Raw genomic sequence first — 18,157 nt, forward strand, 5'->3', positions numbered from 1 at the left:
GGGTTCTGTTTGACACTGACATTCAAATGTATTCTTCAGATTAAACTGTTACCCAACCTGGGGTCTCTGGGCTTCCCCTGGGCCCCCCTTGGGCCCCCCTTGGGCCCAAAGTCCAGCATTTAAACATGTTGCACAAAATCATAACTTGCTTTCATCCACTGTCTGCCTGTAGTGTGTGTCTCTACTAAAATCATTCCGATTTTTTTTACAGTTAGTGTTAAAGGAAGGGTAAGTGATTTTCTTTGGTTAAAATAAGTGTTAAATAGCTCTATGTTCTGATAGTACTCATTGCTATAGAGTGTTTGTTCAGTAACAGGAGTCTCCATGTCTCACCAGCTCTTTAGGAAACAGAAAATGCATTTTCAGGTCGGGATACCAATTGTATCCAATCAGGATAGAGAACTCGGAAAGGATACAGATTATACAAATGAAATTGGAAATTATGACACAAAGAAATGAGCAGAAAAAAATTGGAACTTGGAACACTATACAAATGAAGCTGGTAAATGGGTACTCTCTCCTGATTGGCTGAGATTTTGTCACCTACCTGAAAATGTATTTTCTGTTTATTAAAGAGCTGGAGAGACGGGGAGACTCCTGTTACTGAACAAACACTATCACAATATAGAGCTTTAACCTTTTAAAGGAGGAGTTCACCCAAAAAATTACTTATTTTCTATCAATTACACACCCCATGAAGCCTAGATTTCATGGATTTATTTTTGTTTTTGTGGCATTCCTAAGACAATAATTTGATGACCGTGTGTATTTCCGGTAGGAGACACAAATAATCTACTTTGTGTCTCCTACCGGATACATTAGCCGGTAGGAGACGGGAATCAAATTATTAGCTTAAGAATGCGCCAAAAACTAAAAATAATCCATGGATTCAAGGCTTCATAGGGCGTGCAATTGATAAAAAGTAATGTTTTGGGTGAACTCCTCCTTTAACATAAAGCTTTTTGTTTTAACCAAAAAATATCACTTACCCTGCCTTTAAGTATGTAGCAGCGTTGGCGATATTAACACATTACATGTAGTTTCATGAGTCATATAATGCAGTTATTTTACACTTTGGCGATCATTAGTTACAATGACAATCAGAGCATTTCTTTCATAAACTGTCTGCCGTTCAACCATTTAGATTAGCGTTTGATTTGTCTACATACCGCCAAGAGATGGCACTGTTTCACCATGACATTGACAATAACAACTTATTAAAGTATCATAAAATAGAACATTTTGATGTGTCATTATGTGTCCTACCCATAGAGTTATAATATATCTAGAGGGCGGATTGCCCCGCCCCCAGCTATTCATTTCTATTAAAGTGCTCAGTGGTGTTTTGAAGCACCCGGAATTGATTGATTGATTGATGTACTTTATTTAGTAAGACATGAGCACATCAGTACATGGAAGTACAAATTCACAATACAAGGTCTACTAAACTGGAAGACTCATTAAGCACTAAGCTTGTTTAAGATGAGATCCCCATGCACACAAATCATGATGACATATAAGAGACAGACAGATATACACACTACTATACAGAAAGTCATACAATCAGCTTACAGGTTACTGGTATGAAGAGTGAAACAAAAATGTACAAAAGAAAAAAGAAAAGGGGGGGGGGGGTAGGTTAAGACTTGGACAGGGGCCATTTTCGAATTGCAGCCTCCTGAAGGTGTATCTTTAGGGCAGTTTTGAAGGTGAGTAGGGTTTTACACTCCTTTACTCCTTTTGGTAGGGCATTCCACATTTTTGATGAATAGCATGAGAAAGAGTTAATTCCCTTTGTTGAGCCAAATCTGGGTTGCACATGATTTGTGGAGCTGCCTCTGGTGTTATGATCGTGGACTTCATTAACATTTAGGAAGTATTTAGACAAATACAGGGGGATGAGGATCCCAATGTTGTGGTGTATCTTGAAGACCAGGCCCATAGCAAGTTGCTGTACTCTGTCCTCAACCCTAAGCCATCCAATCCTAGCAAAATGAGCAGGGGTTAGATGGGTTTTGTAGTTGAGGCCAAGAAGTAGCCTTACTAGTTTGTTTTGGGATGTTTGGAGCCTTGTTTTTAAGGCCTTGGAGGTGTTGTGATACCATGAAGTGCATGCATAATCATAATAACCTTGTATGAGGGCCCCTGCAAGAATCTTCAGGAAGTAAGAATAGGAACCAATATGGAACCAATATGAACCAATGGAATGGATCCATGGGGCGTGACGCGTCGTGAGCATGCGCACAAAACGGGAGACGCACGCGCAGTAGCATTTAAGTGCATTCTCAGATTTGACCACCAGGCTTGGCCGCTTCACTGTTCTACCGTAGTTCTGGGGGCTTGGTCCTACCAAAACTTTGTGCTCCTGGACCTGCAGACTTCACATCCTGAACACTAACTATCATCAGCAGAAGCACATAATTATAGTACATATACGTATATACTTTACTAGCTCTGGTCCATAGCGTTAGAAGAAGGAGTTCTCCTTAACGCTATGGTACTTTCGAGCCTTTCCCCTCGCACCGCGGTAGCGCAGCCTCTCGTCTGTAGTAAAAAATAAGAAATACACTTTCTCTACTCACCAAAACAAAGACGGTTTTATGGAGTTGAAAGCCTTCTCTACTAAGTGGGAACACTCTGAGCCCCCCACCTCACGTCTAAAATACACTTTTTGGCCGAGCAGAAGGAAAACATGTTTTTGGTTACTCCACAGTGCCCTCTACAGATCTGGTCAATGGAATTTTCCCATTGACCAGATTCTTCCTTCCGGTGAAATATTTTCTTTTCTGGCCAAAAGGTGTATTTTAGACGTGAGGTGGGGGCTCAGAGTGTTCCCACTAAGTAGAGTAGGCTTTCAACTCTATAAAACCCTCTTTGTTTTGGTGAGTAGCAAAAGTGTATTTTTTATTTTTACTAAAGACGAGAGGCTGCACTACCGCGGTGCGAGGGGAAAGAATGTAAAGTACCATAGCGTTAAGGAGGACTCCTTCTAACGCTATGGACCAGAGCTAATATTTTACCAATAAACTTCCTGAAAACCTGCATTGAAAGTGTGGTCTGTACCTGTACTCCATATCCTTCATGATAGATTTTAAGATTTTATTAAGATTTCATATTCTGCTATGGCGCAGCCTGCCATCGACGAGAAAGACCCGATTTGTGTTCTTTATTTTTTTTACACAGAGCCAAAGATATCGTGATCCGAACATTTACTGCTCCATTCACTCCCTGGTTAACTTATTAATTATTATTATTATTATTATTTTTTGCCGAAACATGCTATTTTTAAGTGCGTATAACAAGCGAACGGGAGGTCGCGATGACATTTCTTTTTTTTTGCGGAAGCACAGTGAAACCCTCCGTGATTAGCAACCATCAGGGGATCGATCATACTGGAGATAAATATTCTGTGACTACTTGAAAAGGTAAGAACATTTAAAAAATCTCTGGCAGTCTGGGCCTTGTTTAGTAGTATATACTCTGGCAGTTAAAGAGTTTAATGGTGTAGCTCCTAGCTATCTATGTGATATGGTTGAACAGTATGTGCCAGTGCGTACCATTAGATCATCTGGTCAGGGTCTACTGGAGATTCATACGGCTACTTTGGTGACCAAAGGAGATGGGTTGCTATAAAGGCCAACTCAGGTTAACCAGATCATTAACCAGTTTTAAATCCCTCTTAACTCATCCAGTTTTTTCCCCAAAGGCTCTAGTGCCAATGGCATTAGTTTTTTTATCGTTTTATAAAAGACCATACCCGTGGGGGGATATGCGCACATGATCTGGCAACCCGGGAGCCAGCGAACACAAAATCACTAATAAACAGCTGAGATTTCGTGTAATCGGAAAACGGGCTTCGCTGTTAGGTGCACATGGTAATGGTCAATGGCTGTGTGCAAATTCAGAGCAATTGCTCCAGCCACTGAGGAGAACCGGGCAGAACCAATTTTGGCCTCACCACTACACCACTACACCACGCACCACTACAGAGGTTTGTCAAATTATAGGAGGATTGCGCTGTTCTCTGTCCCCCAAGTGATCAGGTTCACTTTCCATTCACCCGGATCCGGAAATAACGTCATCCGAACATTTCCGCCTCCGTCCACTTCCTGTTTAATCTTTTAATTAAAACGGCTTTATCTTGAGTTGACTGTTTTTGCCCTGGATTTCGCGAGGCATGTTATTTTCAACATGCTGCTAGAACAGAAGGGGTCGATCGCGTGTGTAATGTTTGTTCTTTGGGCGATGCACACGGATACCGTGTGTGTGTCTGTGTTAATGAGCAAGCGTCCTTGAGCAAGTGTCCTTGAGCAAGGCACTGAAGCCCTAACTGCTGCAGATAAGAAGGTTTGTTAATAGTTACAATTATACTGTGTACTTTACACATTCTATTGTAAATGCAACCCTCATTGTACATGTAAGGATTAATCCTGTCAATCAGTGTGATTGACAGGAGAGATGATCTGAGGAGCAGAGTTTGTACCATTACCTGATAGATGTTTTATACATCTACCTCCCCTTGTGGTCTCCTGATAGATGTTTTATACATCTACCTCCCCTTGTGGTCTCCTGATAGATGTTTTATACATCTACCTCCCCTTGTGGTCTCCTGATAGATGTTTTATACATCTACCTCCCCTTGTGGTCTCCTGATAGATGTTTTATACATCTACCTCCCCTTGTGGTCTCCTGATAGATGTTTCTTCCGGCCAGTTTTGAAAGAAACCAGTGATACACGTCCTTTAATGGATGATGTCAGGGAATTCCACATTTTGGTGGCATAGTAGAATGAGAATTTTCCAATATTTGTTCTATATCTGGGTGGTACCATATCATGGTGGCTCCCTCTAGTGTTGTGGCTGTGAGTGTCACTCACTCTGGATACGTAGTTTGAAAGGGATGAGGGTATTGAGGGCTCTGTCTCTTTGACAGGAGAGATGATCAGAGGAGCAGAGTTTGTACCATTATGGTGCGTATCTGGACTGAAGTATGGATAGAGTTTCTCAGTGAAGGTGCAGCCAGTGAAAGAGTAGAGATGAACTCTGGTCTCTACATCATAAAAGGAGACCAGACCCTCCTCATAATCCACAAACACTCCCACTGTCTGGAGCTCCTCTCTTACAGGGAGGAGGACATCAGGGCCAGGACCAACAAGAGCCTTGTACTCATTTCCATTCCTCAACACTATAGTCCAGTAACCTTTATCAGGGCCCAGATAGATTTGTCCCTTTCTGTTGATGGTCTCTCTGGCCACTCCTACATCCCAGTCAATCTTCCCTCCAACCTGAACCTCATAGTAAAACCTTCCTGAGGAGAAGCTTTGTTTTCCTAAGACAGAGATGCATGTAGAGAATCTCTCTGTGTTGTCGGGGAGATTCTTGCTTACGTTTCCATCACTCACTTGTTATCAGGGTCCAGAGTTACATCCACCTCATATTGCTGGATCCTCCTCATCTCAGCATCACACGGCTTGTTCTCCATCGCTTGACTGAGTGTCTTCTCCAGCTGTCTAGAACTGTCCCAGTGACGTCTAAGAACCCTAAAAGTGACGTCTAAGAACCCAAAGTGACGTCTAAGAACCCAAACAGTGACTCTAAAGGACTCTGTGCTCTAATGGCTTCAATAGGAAGATGTAAAGCCTGCTCCTCTGTCGCTAATGTCCTCACACTATACGTCCAGTTTAACCACCCCAGAGCTGCCTTCCCCTTGAATCTGGTTCTATTTTAACAGCATTTCTCACTAATATGGCAATGGATTAACTAAGAACCTGTGTCAGTGTCCTAACAATGGATTAACTAATAGAAATGTCAACTTCCTGATGATTTTACTATTTGAAGATCCGGATCGGTGGATCCAGTCTGGGTTTTCTTTAGCCCTGGTCCAGAGCGTTAGTGAGTTCTCTCTAACGCCCTGCCAGGCCCTTGGCTCTGTGCATGTAAGGAATTCCACTGCTCTGCGAGGGCTCCAACTGTAGTGAAAATAAACAAAACCACTTCGCTACTCACCGAAACAAAGGCTGTTTTGTGTTGTTGAAAGTCTATTCCTCGGAGGTGGGAAGCCTCTCAGGACCCCACCTTCTAAAATACACTTTTTGGCCACGAGACGGAAATTATTTGTATTTACTCCACTGCGCCCTCTACAGATCTGGAGGATTTGAACGTACCATCAACCAAATCTGTAGGGGGCGCAGTGGAGTAAATACAAATAATGTCCGTCTCGCGGACACATTTTATTTTCTGCGTTGCGTTGCTTACCGGCCTACCTACGACCGACAGACCTCCGCCGCGGAGGCGAACAGCGTTTTCCTATCGCCTCACAGTAGTGGGGGGGGCGGGGGGCCGGGTGGGGAGAGAGCCTGGCGCAGTCAGCGCACAGAAGTCAAGGCACAGACGGCTGTGTTGTTGACGGACAACGGATGCACACTTATGAGAGACAACAAAAATTTAACCTGGTGAAACAGTTGCGTGCATTAGCGCAAGATGAGGATAAAGGAAACATTCAGTCTAAATGTCCAGTTTGCTAATTCACAACTACTACTACTACTACTTTTGTATTTGAAACTTTACATTTCTCTAAATATTATAAACTTTCACGACAGCCTAGGTACAAATATCATTTATGAAAAGGCTACTATAGGCTACAGTGAAGTCCGGACTGAATGACTGAAACGGCTATAGTCCTTGGGAAACCATAAACCTACGTAGGCCTACATCTAAATGAGTTGCCATATTTACATGTCCTTACTAATTACAAATTCCTTACATTACAAATCCTTATAAGCTATATATTTCTGGGATGCATAGTAGCTGAAACTCCACAAGATATTCCTCTATTTAGTGAGAGCATTGCTCCTCCCAGCCCCACCCGTCCCCCCGCTACTGCGAGGCGATAGGAAAACACAGTTCATGCCGCGGAGACACAAGGGGGCTATTGCCTCCTTCCATGCCCACCAGGGGAAGCTCTGCACCGGGTAGTGGAGCCTGGCGGCTCCTGGTCCATGGCCGGGCGTAGGCAGGAACCACTTTGCGCATGTCAAAAGTTATATTCCGAATGAATGCTTTGGGTCATGTAAACGAGGAATACTTGTATTCAAGTCCCATGTAAACAGGTGAGTGGAACAGATTATGAATCTCTATTCGGAATGAGTTAATTCTGAATGAATACAGATGTCCATGTAACCGCAGCCAGTGTGAGCTTGTAAATCAGCTAATTTCTAACAGCCTGAGTATAAAATAGGGTTAAAGTGGTTGAAACTTGTTTGACGCTGCATGCATTCATTCATTCATTCATGCATTCAGCTGGGGACCCCCTTGAAGCCCGACAAGGACCCCTGGTGTAAAGGTCAAAGGTCAGAACAGACGACGTGCTGAGAATATAAACTTTATTCATATGAAAGTCTCTGGACATGTAGACATACATGCATGTATGTCTACATGTAAATTCATACATGTATTAAAGTCTCTGGAGCTCAATGCATTGTTTTAGAAACAAGGTTCATTATTAAAGGTGTTTGCATAACGTAATACATCAATAAAGAATCCAATGATCACACACACACACACACACACACACACACTCTACTGGACAATATACATGACATTAGAGCGTAACACAGTTGTTAGTTCAGCAGATCAGAGCTCATTTTATTCTCCCGTCGCACGACAAGATGTTCTCATAGTGGTCTAACCCAGTGGTCAGTGGTCTAAACCAGTGGTCTAAACCAGCGGTGTGTCCAAAGTTTTATTTTGGGGGTTCCAGTAGTGGGGTAATGACTTCCGCACACACACACACACACACGCATATGCACACGCACACGCACATTCACATGCACACACAGTGTTTAAATATTTATAAATATATATTTTTTAATATTTGAACTTTAATCTTTCCATTTTCATACAACACATCTACCAATGGTAACACAAGTGGACATACATACAAATAAAGCTCATAATAATATCTGGCTGTGCCCCCCCCCCCCTACAAATGGAATTGAACCGTTGGTTGTACACTCTCAGAGTTACAGGTGTCCTTGAAATGAAAAGGTTTAAATGAGGGCTACAGGAGACCAGGTGTAGATCCAACAGACCAGGTGTAGGTCCAAGAGACCAGGTGTAGGTCCAAGAGACCAGGTGTAGGTCCAGGAGACCAGGTGTGGGTCCAGGAGACCAGGTGTAGGTCCAGGAGACCAGGTGTAGGTCCAGGAGACCAGGTGTAGGGACTACACCAGGTTGAGGAAGCCCAGGTTGAGGCTGGTGGGGATGTGGATGGAGTCCAGGGCTACAGGAGACCAGGTGTAGGTCCAGCTGACCGGGAACACCTTCTTCACATCCATCAGGAACAGAGGAGATCCCACCCGGTCCTTCAAGATCTCCTGAACGGTGGAGAAATGAAGAGATACAAGATTTAATTTAAAGGAGTAGTTGACCCAAAAAAAGATTATGTATCCGGTAGGAGACTCAACCAACTGGATATACACATGCTCATCAAATTATAGGCTCAGGAATGCTTCAAAATCTAAAACATCGTGATTGATAGAAAATAAGTCATTTTTTGGGTGAACTACTCCTTTAATAAAAGAAAGCACTTGTATGTCCGCCTGTTCATTAAAGAGGAAATTAATGTTACAGAGTCTAGTCACATCATTAAATGTAACGTTAACATAACCCTAACACACACACACACACACACACACAGGTGTGGACTCACCTGAATGTTACTGATGAATGAATGAGAAACTCTCTCCTCAAACTCCATGACTGGAGTGTACAGGGTCAGCATGCGCACGATCTGATAGGACAAACACATGCACCAATCAAAACACACTCTGATAGGACAAACACATCCACCAATCAGAACACAAAAACACACGAAGATCTACGGTTATGGCACTTGACGGGTGTATTTGCAAAACCGTAGATCCTCGTGTGTGGCACTCAATGTGTTAACTCTTTGCCTGCCATGGACGAGGGAACTCGTCAGATTCTGCCAATCTGCCATTGACGAGTTCTGACCAGTTTTGTGTTTTCAGTGGTTTTCCACCAGAGATGGCGCAGTTATCTACCCTATGAATGATGCTTTCACTGCCTGATGACGACAGACCTGGAATTGTGTGTGTGTGTGCGTGTGTGTGTGTGTGTGAGAGTGTGTAACCTGTGCGGTGGTGAGGACGGAGCAGATGGTTCCCACAGCCAGTGCGTCCTCCTGGGTGTTCTTCTTGGCCTGCAGCAGCTGAGCCGCCTGGATGAGACCTTCCAGAGTCTGCTTAGCTCCACAGTCTGAGAGCTGCTTCTCTGAGAGCCACTCCTCCAGCTGTAGCACGTTGTACCTGAACACAACAACGTTCAAACACTTAGGCCACATAAAATGTGGAATGTTGAAACATTCGAACAACACACATCTGGCACAAAACATTTTCAGATGGGGGTTAGGGGACAAATACTATAATAATACATTAATTTGGGGGTTCATGACATGAAAACACTTGAGAACCACTGGTTTAAATTATAACTACAGATATTTACAAGCAACTTTACAGAATAACAAGCCCAAAGTCACTTATAATAAAGCGGACATGGCAACACTGGGTGTATGTAAACAAAGTGACCGTGTGTTTCCGACAGGAAGTAGAACGGAAGTGCTTCTACGCATGTGTGACTGGTCTATCTGGCAGTGCGCCACAGCCCCACCTAGCCACCTGGCATGCACACTACAGTGTTTTCAATCACCGTCTAAATGCAAAATAAGAGGTGAGAACGCAACGGCACTTTGTTGTTTTCTCTAGATACCGTTGTCGTCTAAATGTGGCCTAAAACACTACTCCAGCTGTAACCAGTGGTGTGAAGTAACATTTACTCAAGTACTGTACAAACACATTGAGTTTTTGAAAAAGCACTTTTTCACAGCACCAGGAGATGTAATTTTTTGATTTTTTTTCTTCAAGATTTAGAGGTGTGGAATGAAGGTGAGGTGTGCACAGCAGCACATGTCCTTGTCCTTATTATTGTCCATAACATTTCATTTTAGTCTTTATTTTTCTCATTTTGTTTTGGTATCTCAGCTATCTCAGCTCCCACCTTGGTAGAGGTTTGGATTGTGTATGGACCTTGCCATGATGTAACTCCAAAGGTGGGCATTATAATTGCTCCATTGACTAGAAATTGACCATTCAAAATATGCTCCTCATTGACTTGTCAAGTCAGTTAACCCTTGCATATACGTTAGAAAAAACATTAATAAAGTAAAGGCTCAGTACTTGATCTGCAGGCCGGTGTTCCAGCAGCACATGTCTTTGCGCAGCAGCAGGTGGTTGAGGCTGACGGAGCCGATGAGGTAGAACATCTGGCGGGTCAGCTGGTGGACCAGGTCGCTCTGCAGGCCGTGGTTCTGCAGGGTCAGGAGGAACACGTTCAGCTGCTCCAGGAGGCTCTCCATGGTCAGGTCCTGCTCCCCCTGGGCGGACGAGGAGCTCCTCTTCCTCTGGGCGGCAGAGTGGAGGTGAGGCTTGGATCCCATCAGGCCCTGGACCGCATCGTGCTCCAACATACCTGACACTGTGAGACAGGAACATATTCATTAATTAATGAATACCTGGCAGTTAATGTGTTAATAAAGTATTCAATCAATCAAAAACAACACTTAAAACAATTAATAGAAAAAACGCAAAGTCAGAGACTTATTTCCATTGTGGTCCTCACATAAAACAGACATACTGTACATAAATAATGCAGTCATGAAAATTGTAAAAAAAAAATAAAAAAAAGTTAAAACAATTAAAACTCATCCACTGCCAGAGTATATAAATACATAAGGCCCAGACTGGCAGCGATTTTTCGATTTTCTTACCTTTTCAAGTAGTCACAGAATATTTATCCCCAGTATGATCGATCCCCTGATGGTTGCTAATCACAAAGGGTTTCACTGTGCTTCCGTGAGCCAAAACAAAATGTCATTGCGACCTCCCCTTCGCTTGTTATACGCCGTTGAAAATAGCATGTCTCGCCAAAAATACATAGTAAAACACAGGAGCCGAGATACAGAATATTTCCCAAATACTTTAACCAGGAAGTGAATGGAGCAGTAAATATTCGGATCACGTTATCTAGTGGTTCTGTGTAATAAAAATTATAATTAAAAAAAAAATCGTCATAAGTCGTCCTTGGTAGTGAATGACATCCATTGGTTAGTGCTGAACGTTGATGTGGTTTTACGCAGTGGTGGAAAGTAACTAAGTACATTTACTTAACGTATTTTCCGCACTATAAGGCGCATCTGAGTATAAGGCGCACCTTCAATAAATGTATTATTTTCATATATAGGGCGCACCGCATTATAAGGCGCATCCGCACTATAAGGCGCACTGACGGTGCGGCTTATAGTGCGGAAACCAAGGGAACCAATATTGATACATATATAAGGCGCATCGGATTATAAGGCGCATCCGCACTATAAGGCGCACTGACGGTGCGCCTTATAGTGCGGAAAATACGGTAAGTCCTGTACTTAAAGGAGAATTTTGGACTAAGGTTTTCTTACCTTTTCTATGACGTTATGATATCTTAAGATGAATGGTACAGTAGAAAAATGTCATAACTCCATCCCAGGTCCGCCACAGCTTAAAACGTGCGCGGATAGGCCTTGCGTTAGATCGCATATTTTAATAGCTTCTTTTTTTTTTTTGATCTGACGTTCATAGTGACAGAACACTATGCAACCAAAAAAAAAGAACCTAAGTCTCGCTAGACGAGATTTCAATCTCGAGATTTCAATCTCGTCTAGCGAGACTTAGGTTATTTTTTAGTTTTTTTTGACAGTGTTCTGTCACTATGAACGTCAGATCTCACAAAAAAAAGATATTAGAATATGCGATCTAATGCAAGGCCTATCCGCGCACGTTTTAAGCTGTGGCGGACCTGGGATGGAGTTATGCATTTTTTCTATTGTACCATTCATCCTAAGATATCATAACATCATAGAAAAGGTAAGAAAACCTTAGTCCAAAATTCTCCTTTAAGTACAATTTTGAGGTATTTGTACTTTACTTGAGTATTTCCAATTTTCAGTACTTTTACTTCTACTCCACTACATCTCAGAGGCAAATAATGTACTTGTAGTCCACTACATTTATTTGAAAACTTTAGTAACTAGTTACTTTTCAGATATAAATTATGATATAATGAAACATACATTAACAACTTTAAACCTATGTTATGCATAGGCTATTTGAAAATGTGTGAGCGTTGTGTTGTGAGCTTGTAGATCTGCTATTTTCAAATATTTAATACTTTCACTTTTGGTACTTTAAGTACATTTTGATGCCAATACTTTTGTACGTTTACTCAAGTAAATTTTGAATTCTGGACTTTTACTTGTAACAGAGTATTTTTATATTGCAGTATTGATACTTTTACTTAAGTAAAGAATTTGAGTACTTTTTCCACCACTGGTTTTACGTAAGCAGAGCGGCGCTCATGTTCCTAACACCGACGAGGACTTGTAGATCTATACTCACCGATGAGGACTTGTAGATCGGCCTCCATGCAGGTGCACAGCTGCTGGTAGAGGCGAGCGGCCAGGTCAGAAAACACCTGCTCATATTCTGAGAGCTCAAAGTTCAGCAGACAGTGTTCGTTCTGCCGGGCCGTGTTCTCCCTGCTGAACACCTGGGGGGCAAGGACAGCTCCATTAAAGGGATAGTTCACCCCCAAAAAAAACTTTATACTTAATAGTGTATAGTTATTATAAAGTGCTACCATCTTTTTTTTCTACCTAGGCTATTAGTCATCCCATGGAGACTCAAATTCATGGATTTTCAAGTTTTTGGCACATTCCTAAGTCAATAATTTGATGACCGGCGGACCGGTAGGCAGCGGTTCCAGTAGGAGGCACAAAGGAGACTCTTTGTGTCTCCTACCGGAACCGTAGCCTGGTAAACCCTCCCTCCGGAAAATCTAATTTCCATTTGATTTCAGGAAGGAGTCTGGCCTGAAGGCTTGTATGGGCGTTTCTAGTGCATTACCAAAAAAACGAGCCTATCAGCGTCGTCGCTCATCGTTCTGTGATTGACAGCGAAAGTTGGCCAATCAGGTGGCGAGTTCGAGTGAGCCCGAATGGCACCGAGTGCAGCCTGAATGCAGCCGACAAAACACAAACGGCAGCCACCTTTTCTGTGCGCTATTTTCTCCGCTGTTTTTTACTTCAAAAAGCTCTCAAACTTCTATTTTGAGGCACGGAATTTACTTATAAGATATCGTTTGGATAGAATTTAGTTGTTTAAAGGAGAAATCCGGACATTTTAAGTGTTATCTTTGATGTGTAGTTACTCACTCACCGAGTTATGAAGTGGCGTTGAGTTTTTCCAGCGATTCCCCTGTCTGTGAGTCTGGTCGACCCCCACCATTGGCATAGTGGGAGGCGCGTGTCTTAGTGAAAATCGCCTAATTCCACAGCTCCAAACTTCTTTTTTTTTCCACAAATCCTCCTCATGGTGTCTCCTGATACTTTCACATGCACTGTTTATCACTCACGAGCTGGCGTTCATGGTCAGCGACGTGAATGTTTTCCTCTCGCGTGAAATCTCGCGTCTCGCGAGATTTCCCGAGGAGCGCAGTGAGCCGAGGACGGGAAATCTCGCGAGACGCGAGATTTCACGCGAGAGGAAAACATTATTATATATACTATGCCAATACTGGGGGTCGACCAGACTCACAGACAGGGGAATCGCTGGAAAAACTCAACGCCACTTCATAACTCGGTGAGTGAGTAACTACACATCAAAGATAACACTTAAAATGTCCGGATTTCTCCTTTAACTTCATATATGTGGTCAATTAATCATGACAGAGCCTATTTAAAAAAAAAAATTTAGAGAACAGGCAGGGGCGGGCAGTGACACGCATGTATCCGAATAAGGCAACCTATTTTGGGCATTGGCCGTCTCAAAAGTCCCGTTGCGTCACATTAGTCTGGAGCTGGTAGAAATGCACTGGCTGAAGTGGGAAACAGCTGATTGGCTGAAGGGGTTGTCAGTCAACGGTATTACTCCCGCCCAACTCCAGCCCACAGCCAAAATTGCAGAATGGGCGATCATGCCAGACTCACTCCTGAAATAAATTACAAATGAGATTTCCGGAGGGAGGCTTTACCAGAATTTACCAAATTATTGTCTTAGGAATGAGACAAAATAAAAAAAATATCCATGAATTCAAGTCTCCATGGGGTGACTAATAGATTTTAATAAAGAGTCATTTCGGGGGTGAACTATCCCTTTAAGAGGTGTGTGTGTGTGTGTGTGTGTGTGTGTGTGTGTGTGTGTGTGTGTGTGTGTGTGTGTGTGTGTGTGTGTGTGTGTGTGTGTGTGTGTGTGTGTGTGTGTGTGTGTGGGGGGGGGGGGGGGGGGGGGTCAACTATCCAAAGTAAGTGGGAGCCAATAATCCAATATTTGACAAATTGAAGTTAATAGGAGAACAATCTTAACAAGAGCAAAACTTGTATATATTTAACACATTCATTAGGCAGCACTGTCATAGAATATTTAATTATTGGCTCAGGAATGAGACAAAAAACTAAAACAATCTCCATGAATTCAAAGTGGTCTTTTGGGTGAGGTATTCCTTTAAAGAGTCATCAGTAAAATGACCTACTAGGCTGGCTGCTGATCACGTGATCAAAACAATGAAGTCTGTAATACATTACATTGTTGTGCAGATTTCATAGTTCACAGGGTTAAAGCAGTTATTATCCCCATATCTGTACTGTTTGATACCATATGGTTAAAAACACACCATTCCTACCTTTTTTCCACTGTACTGTTTGATACCATATGGTTAAAAACAGAGCATTCCTACCTCTTTTCCACTGTACTGTTTGATACAATGGAGGAACCTGCAGGTGTTGGCCAGCCAGAACGACATTGTCTCAAAGTCATCTCCTTTTCTCTACAAAACATGTAAACAACCTTTATTCAACACTGGTCACGTTCACACCACGTAAAGTCATGTCATGTACATGCCAACTACATGTAATGAACATGTGAATATCATGTACATGTCAACTACTGTACATGTAATGAGCATGTGAATATCATGTACATGTCAACTACATGTAATGAACATGTGAATATCATGTACATGTCAACTACTGTACATGTAATGAGCATGTGAATATCATGTACATGTCAACTACATGTAATGAACATGTGAATATCATGTACATGTCAACTACATGTAATGAACATGTGAATATCATGTACATGTCAACTACATGTAATGAACATGTGAATATCATGTACATGTCAACTACATGTAATGAACATGTGAATATCATGTCATGTACATGCCAACTACATGTAATGAACATGTGAATATCATGTCATGTACATGCCAACTACATGTAATGAACATGTAAAGTCATGTCATGTACATGCCAACTACATGTAATGAACATGTAAAGTCATGTCATGTACATGCCAACTACATGTAATGAACATGTGAATAGCATGTCATGTACATGCCAACTACATGTAATGAACATGTGAATATCATGTCATGTACATGGCAACTACATGTAATGAACATGTTAAGTCATGTCATGTACATGCCAACTACATGTAATGAACATGTGAATATCATGTCATGTACATGCCAACTACATGTAATGAACATGTAAAGTCATGTCATGTACATGCCAACTACATGTAATGAACATGTTAAGTCATGTCATGTACATGCCAACTACATGTAATGAACATGTGAATATCATGTCATGTACATGGCAACTACATGTAATGAACATGTGAATATCATGTCATGTACATGGCAACTACATGTAATGAACATGTAAAGTCATGTCATGTACATGCCAACTACATGTAATGAACATGTAAAGTCATGTCATGTACATGCCAACTACATGTAATGAACATGTTAAGTCATGTCATGTACATGCCAACTTAACTTACTTTACTTTATTTGTTTATTTAGACAGGACAGAGCATATTAATGAACGTCACATGAACGTAAATACACCGGATTTAGCAAAGATGCTAATTTTCATCCGCAGTCCTCACACAAAACATAAAAACAGAAAAACAATAACATCAGAAAACAGACAACTACATGTAATGAACATGTGAATATCATGTACATGTCAACTACTTCTACTCCACTACCTCTGAGATGTAGTGGAGTAGAATTAAAGGTACTGAAAATTGGAAATACTACAGTAAAGTAAAACAAATACCTCAAAATTGTACGTAAGTACAGTACTTGAGTACATGTACTTAGTTACTTTCCACCACTGATGTAAAGTCATGTAGTGAACATGTCAAAGTGGGCGTGTACCTTGATGACGTGTTTGATGCCGCTGACGGTGGCGTTGAGCAGGGCGCTGACGCGCTGCGGGTCGTCCGTGCGGTCCACGTAGCGGAGGCACATGAACAGGGTGTACGCCGGGAGGCCTGGGATCACACTGACCGCCACGCCGCGCGGCCTCAGGTCTGCCAGGTTCCACACGTGCGAGTGCGCGCACACACACACACACACACACACACACACACACACACACACACACACACACACACACACACACACACACACACACACACACACACACACACACACACACACACACACACACACACACACACACACACACACACAATATCATGAACTCTATGACCTCACCAGCACCACACTACATGACATCATACACAGCCAGTGGTGGAAAAACTTAAGTAAAGTATCAATGCTAATATCAAGTACTCATTATGCAGAATGTGCATAAGTTCTCAAATGTATAAAATGTATACAAATCTGTGTAAATCTGATCTGTGTATATCTGTGTGGAGTTTGCATGTTCTCCCCGTGTCTCCTAGGGTAGGTACCCTCACAAAAACATGCAGTAATCCTGGTCACTATACTGCCTCCCCCTGGTCAGCCGGGGCGCCTGATGGAGGGGAAAGGAACTGGTTGGAATAACGTGTTCCTTCCACACGCTACGTCTAACCAGGGAACCTCCCTGGTTACTTTTTTTTTTACTGGTTACCACCCACGGACACTTTTTTTGTTACATCCGCGGGAGCCACGTTGTGGCTTCTGCTGCTCTCCATAGATCGTCAAAACAGGTATAAAAAAAAAAACACTGGCACCAGCAGGATAAAGCGAATGCATAGTACCTGGCGGTGAATGCATTGATCAATGGATGGTCAGTACGTACCGATGACCAGATGCTTGACCAGGCGTTTCTCGTCTCCTGCTCTGAACTCCAACATGCCTTTGAAGTCCTTCTCCTTCCGGGTGATGTTAACCGGACTGATGTCTGTGGAGCTGGAGGTCTGGGGACGAGCTGTGAGACAAAACACAGGATGACCTCTGACCTCTAGGGTCTATGAGCTGAGACCAACCAAGTTGACCTCTAGGGTCTATGAGCTGAGACCAACCAATGACCTCTGACCTCTAGGGTCTATGAGCTGAGACCACCAAGGACACAAGGTTATAAAACCAACCAATGATTGATTATTAATGTTATCCTTTTAGCACAATATTTGACTTTTTGACTACCTATACTATTAACAACTCTGCTAAATAAGTATGCAATCAATTATCTATGAGCTGCGACAACCAAGGACAAGAGGTCACACTGATCTATAGAACATGTGGACGGCAGGTTTACCTTCCAGCTCATCTACTCTCTTGCGATAGATCTTCAGCTGTTTGTACAGCTTGCGTACGTTTTTCTCCTGCTTCTCCCTCTGCTCCATGAGAACCTGGAAGACAAAACCATCATTCATCATTATTATTAGGCAAGGCAGTTGTATTTGTAGAGCACAATTCAACAACAAGGAAGACAATAGATCAGGTTCATACTATCAGTCAGGCTAAAACCTTGCATATCTTAACGTAATGTTTTTTTTCCTAAAGTCATGCCATACAAGACTAAAATAGTAAAATTAAGCCAATCTACAAGCTCACAAACACGTCACATTGCGAGAGCTTGGTGAAGAGATATCCCAGGCAGATCAAGGGTTTAAAACAGGCTCCACCTTTGCATGTTCTCCCCGTGTCTCCTAGGGTAGTTAATACCCTCACAAAAACATGTAGTAATCCTGGTCACTATACCACCTCCCCCATGACAGCCGGGGCGCCTGATGGAGGGGAAG

At 42.4% G+C, this 18,157-nt stretch overlaps 1 protein-coding gene across 1 annotated transcript in view; it reads right to left on the bottom strand.

Moving 5' to 3' along the window:
• Positions 1 to 8,014: 8,014 nt before the first annotated feature.
• LOC308092403 (unconventional myosin-Va-like) overlaps positions 8,015 to 18,157 on the bottom strand; it is a 70,123-nt gene continuing 59,980 nt past the window's right edge. The window contains exons 32-40 of the mRNA XM_080438272.1: positions 17,671 to 17,764; positions 17,215 to 17,343; positions 16,341 to 16,495; positions 14,847 to 14,936; positions 12,512 to 12,662; positions 10,256 to 10,553; positions 9,154 to 9,328; positions 8,710 to 8,790; positions 8,015 to 8,374 (exon numbers count right to left, since the gene is read on the bottom strand). Of these exons, the coding sequence (XP_080294398.1) occupies positions 8,222 to 8,374; positions 8,710 to 8,790; positions 9,154 to 9,328; positions 10,256 to 10,553; positions 12,512 to 12,662; positions 14,847 to 14,936; positions 16,341 to 16,495; positions 17,215 to 17,343; positions 17,671 to 17,764 (1,326 nt within the window). The 3' untranslated portion in view covers positions 8,015 to 8,221. The remainder of the gene's footprint in view (positions 8,375 to 8,709; positions 8,791 to 9,153; positions 9,329 to 10,255; positions 10,554 to 12,511; positions 12,663 to 14,846; positions 14,937 to 16,340; positions 16,496 to 17,214; positions 17,344 to 17,670; positions 17,765 to 18,157) is intronic.

The sequence above is a fragment of the Gymnoscopelus braueri genome, assembly GCF_963280865.1.
Source record: "Gymnoscopelus braueri genome assembly, chromosome: 9".
In the NCBI taxonomy this organism is placed as follows: domain Eukaryota; kingdom Metazoa; phylum Chordata; class Actinopteri; order Myctophiformes; family Myctophidae; genus Gymnoscopelus; species Gymnoscopelus braueri.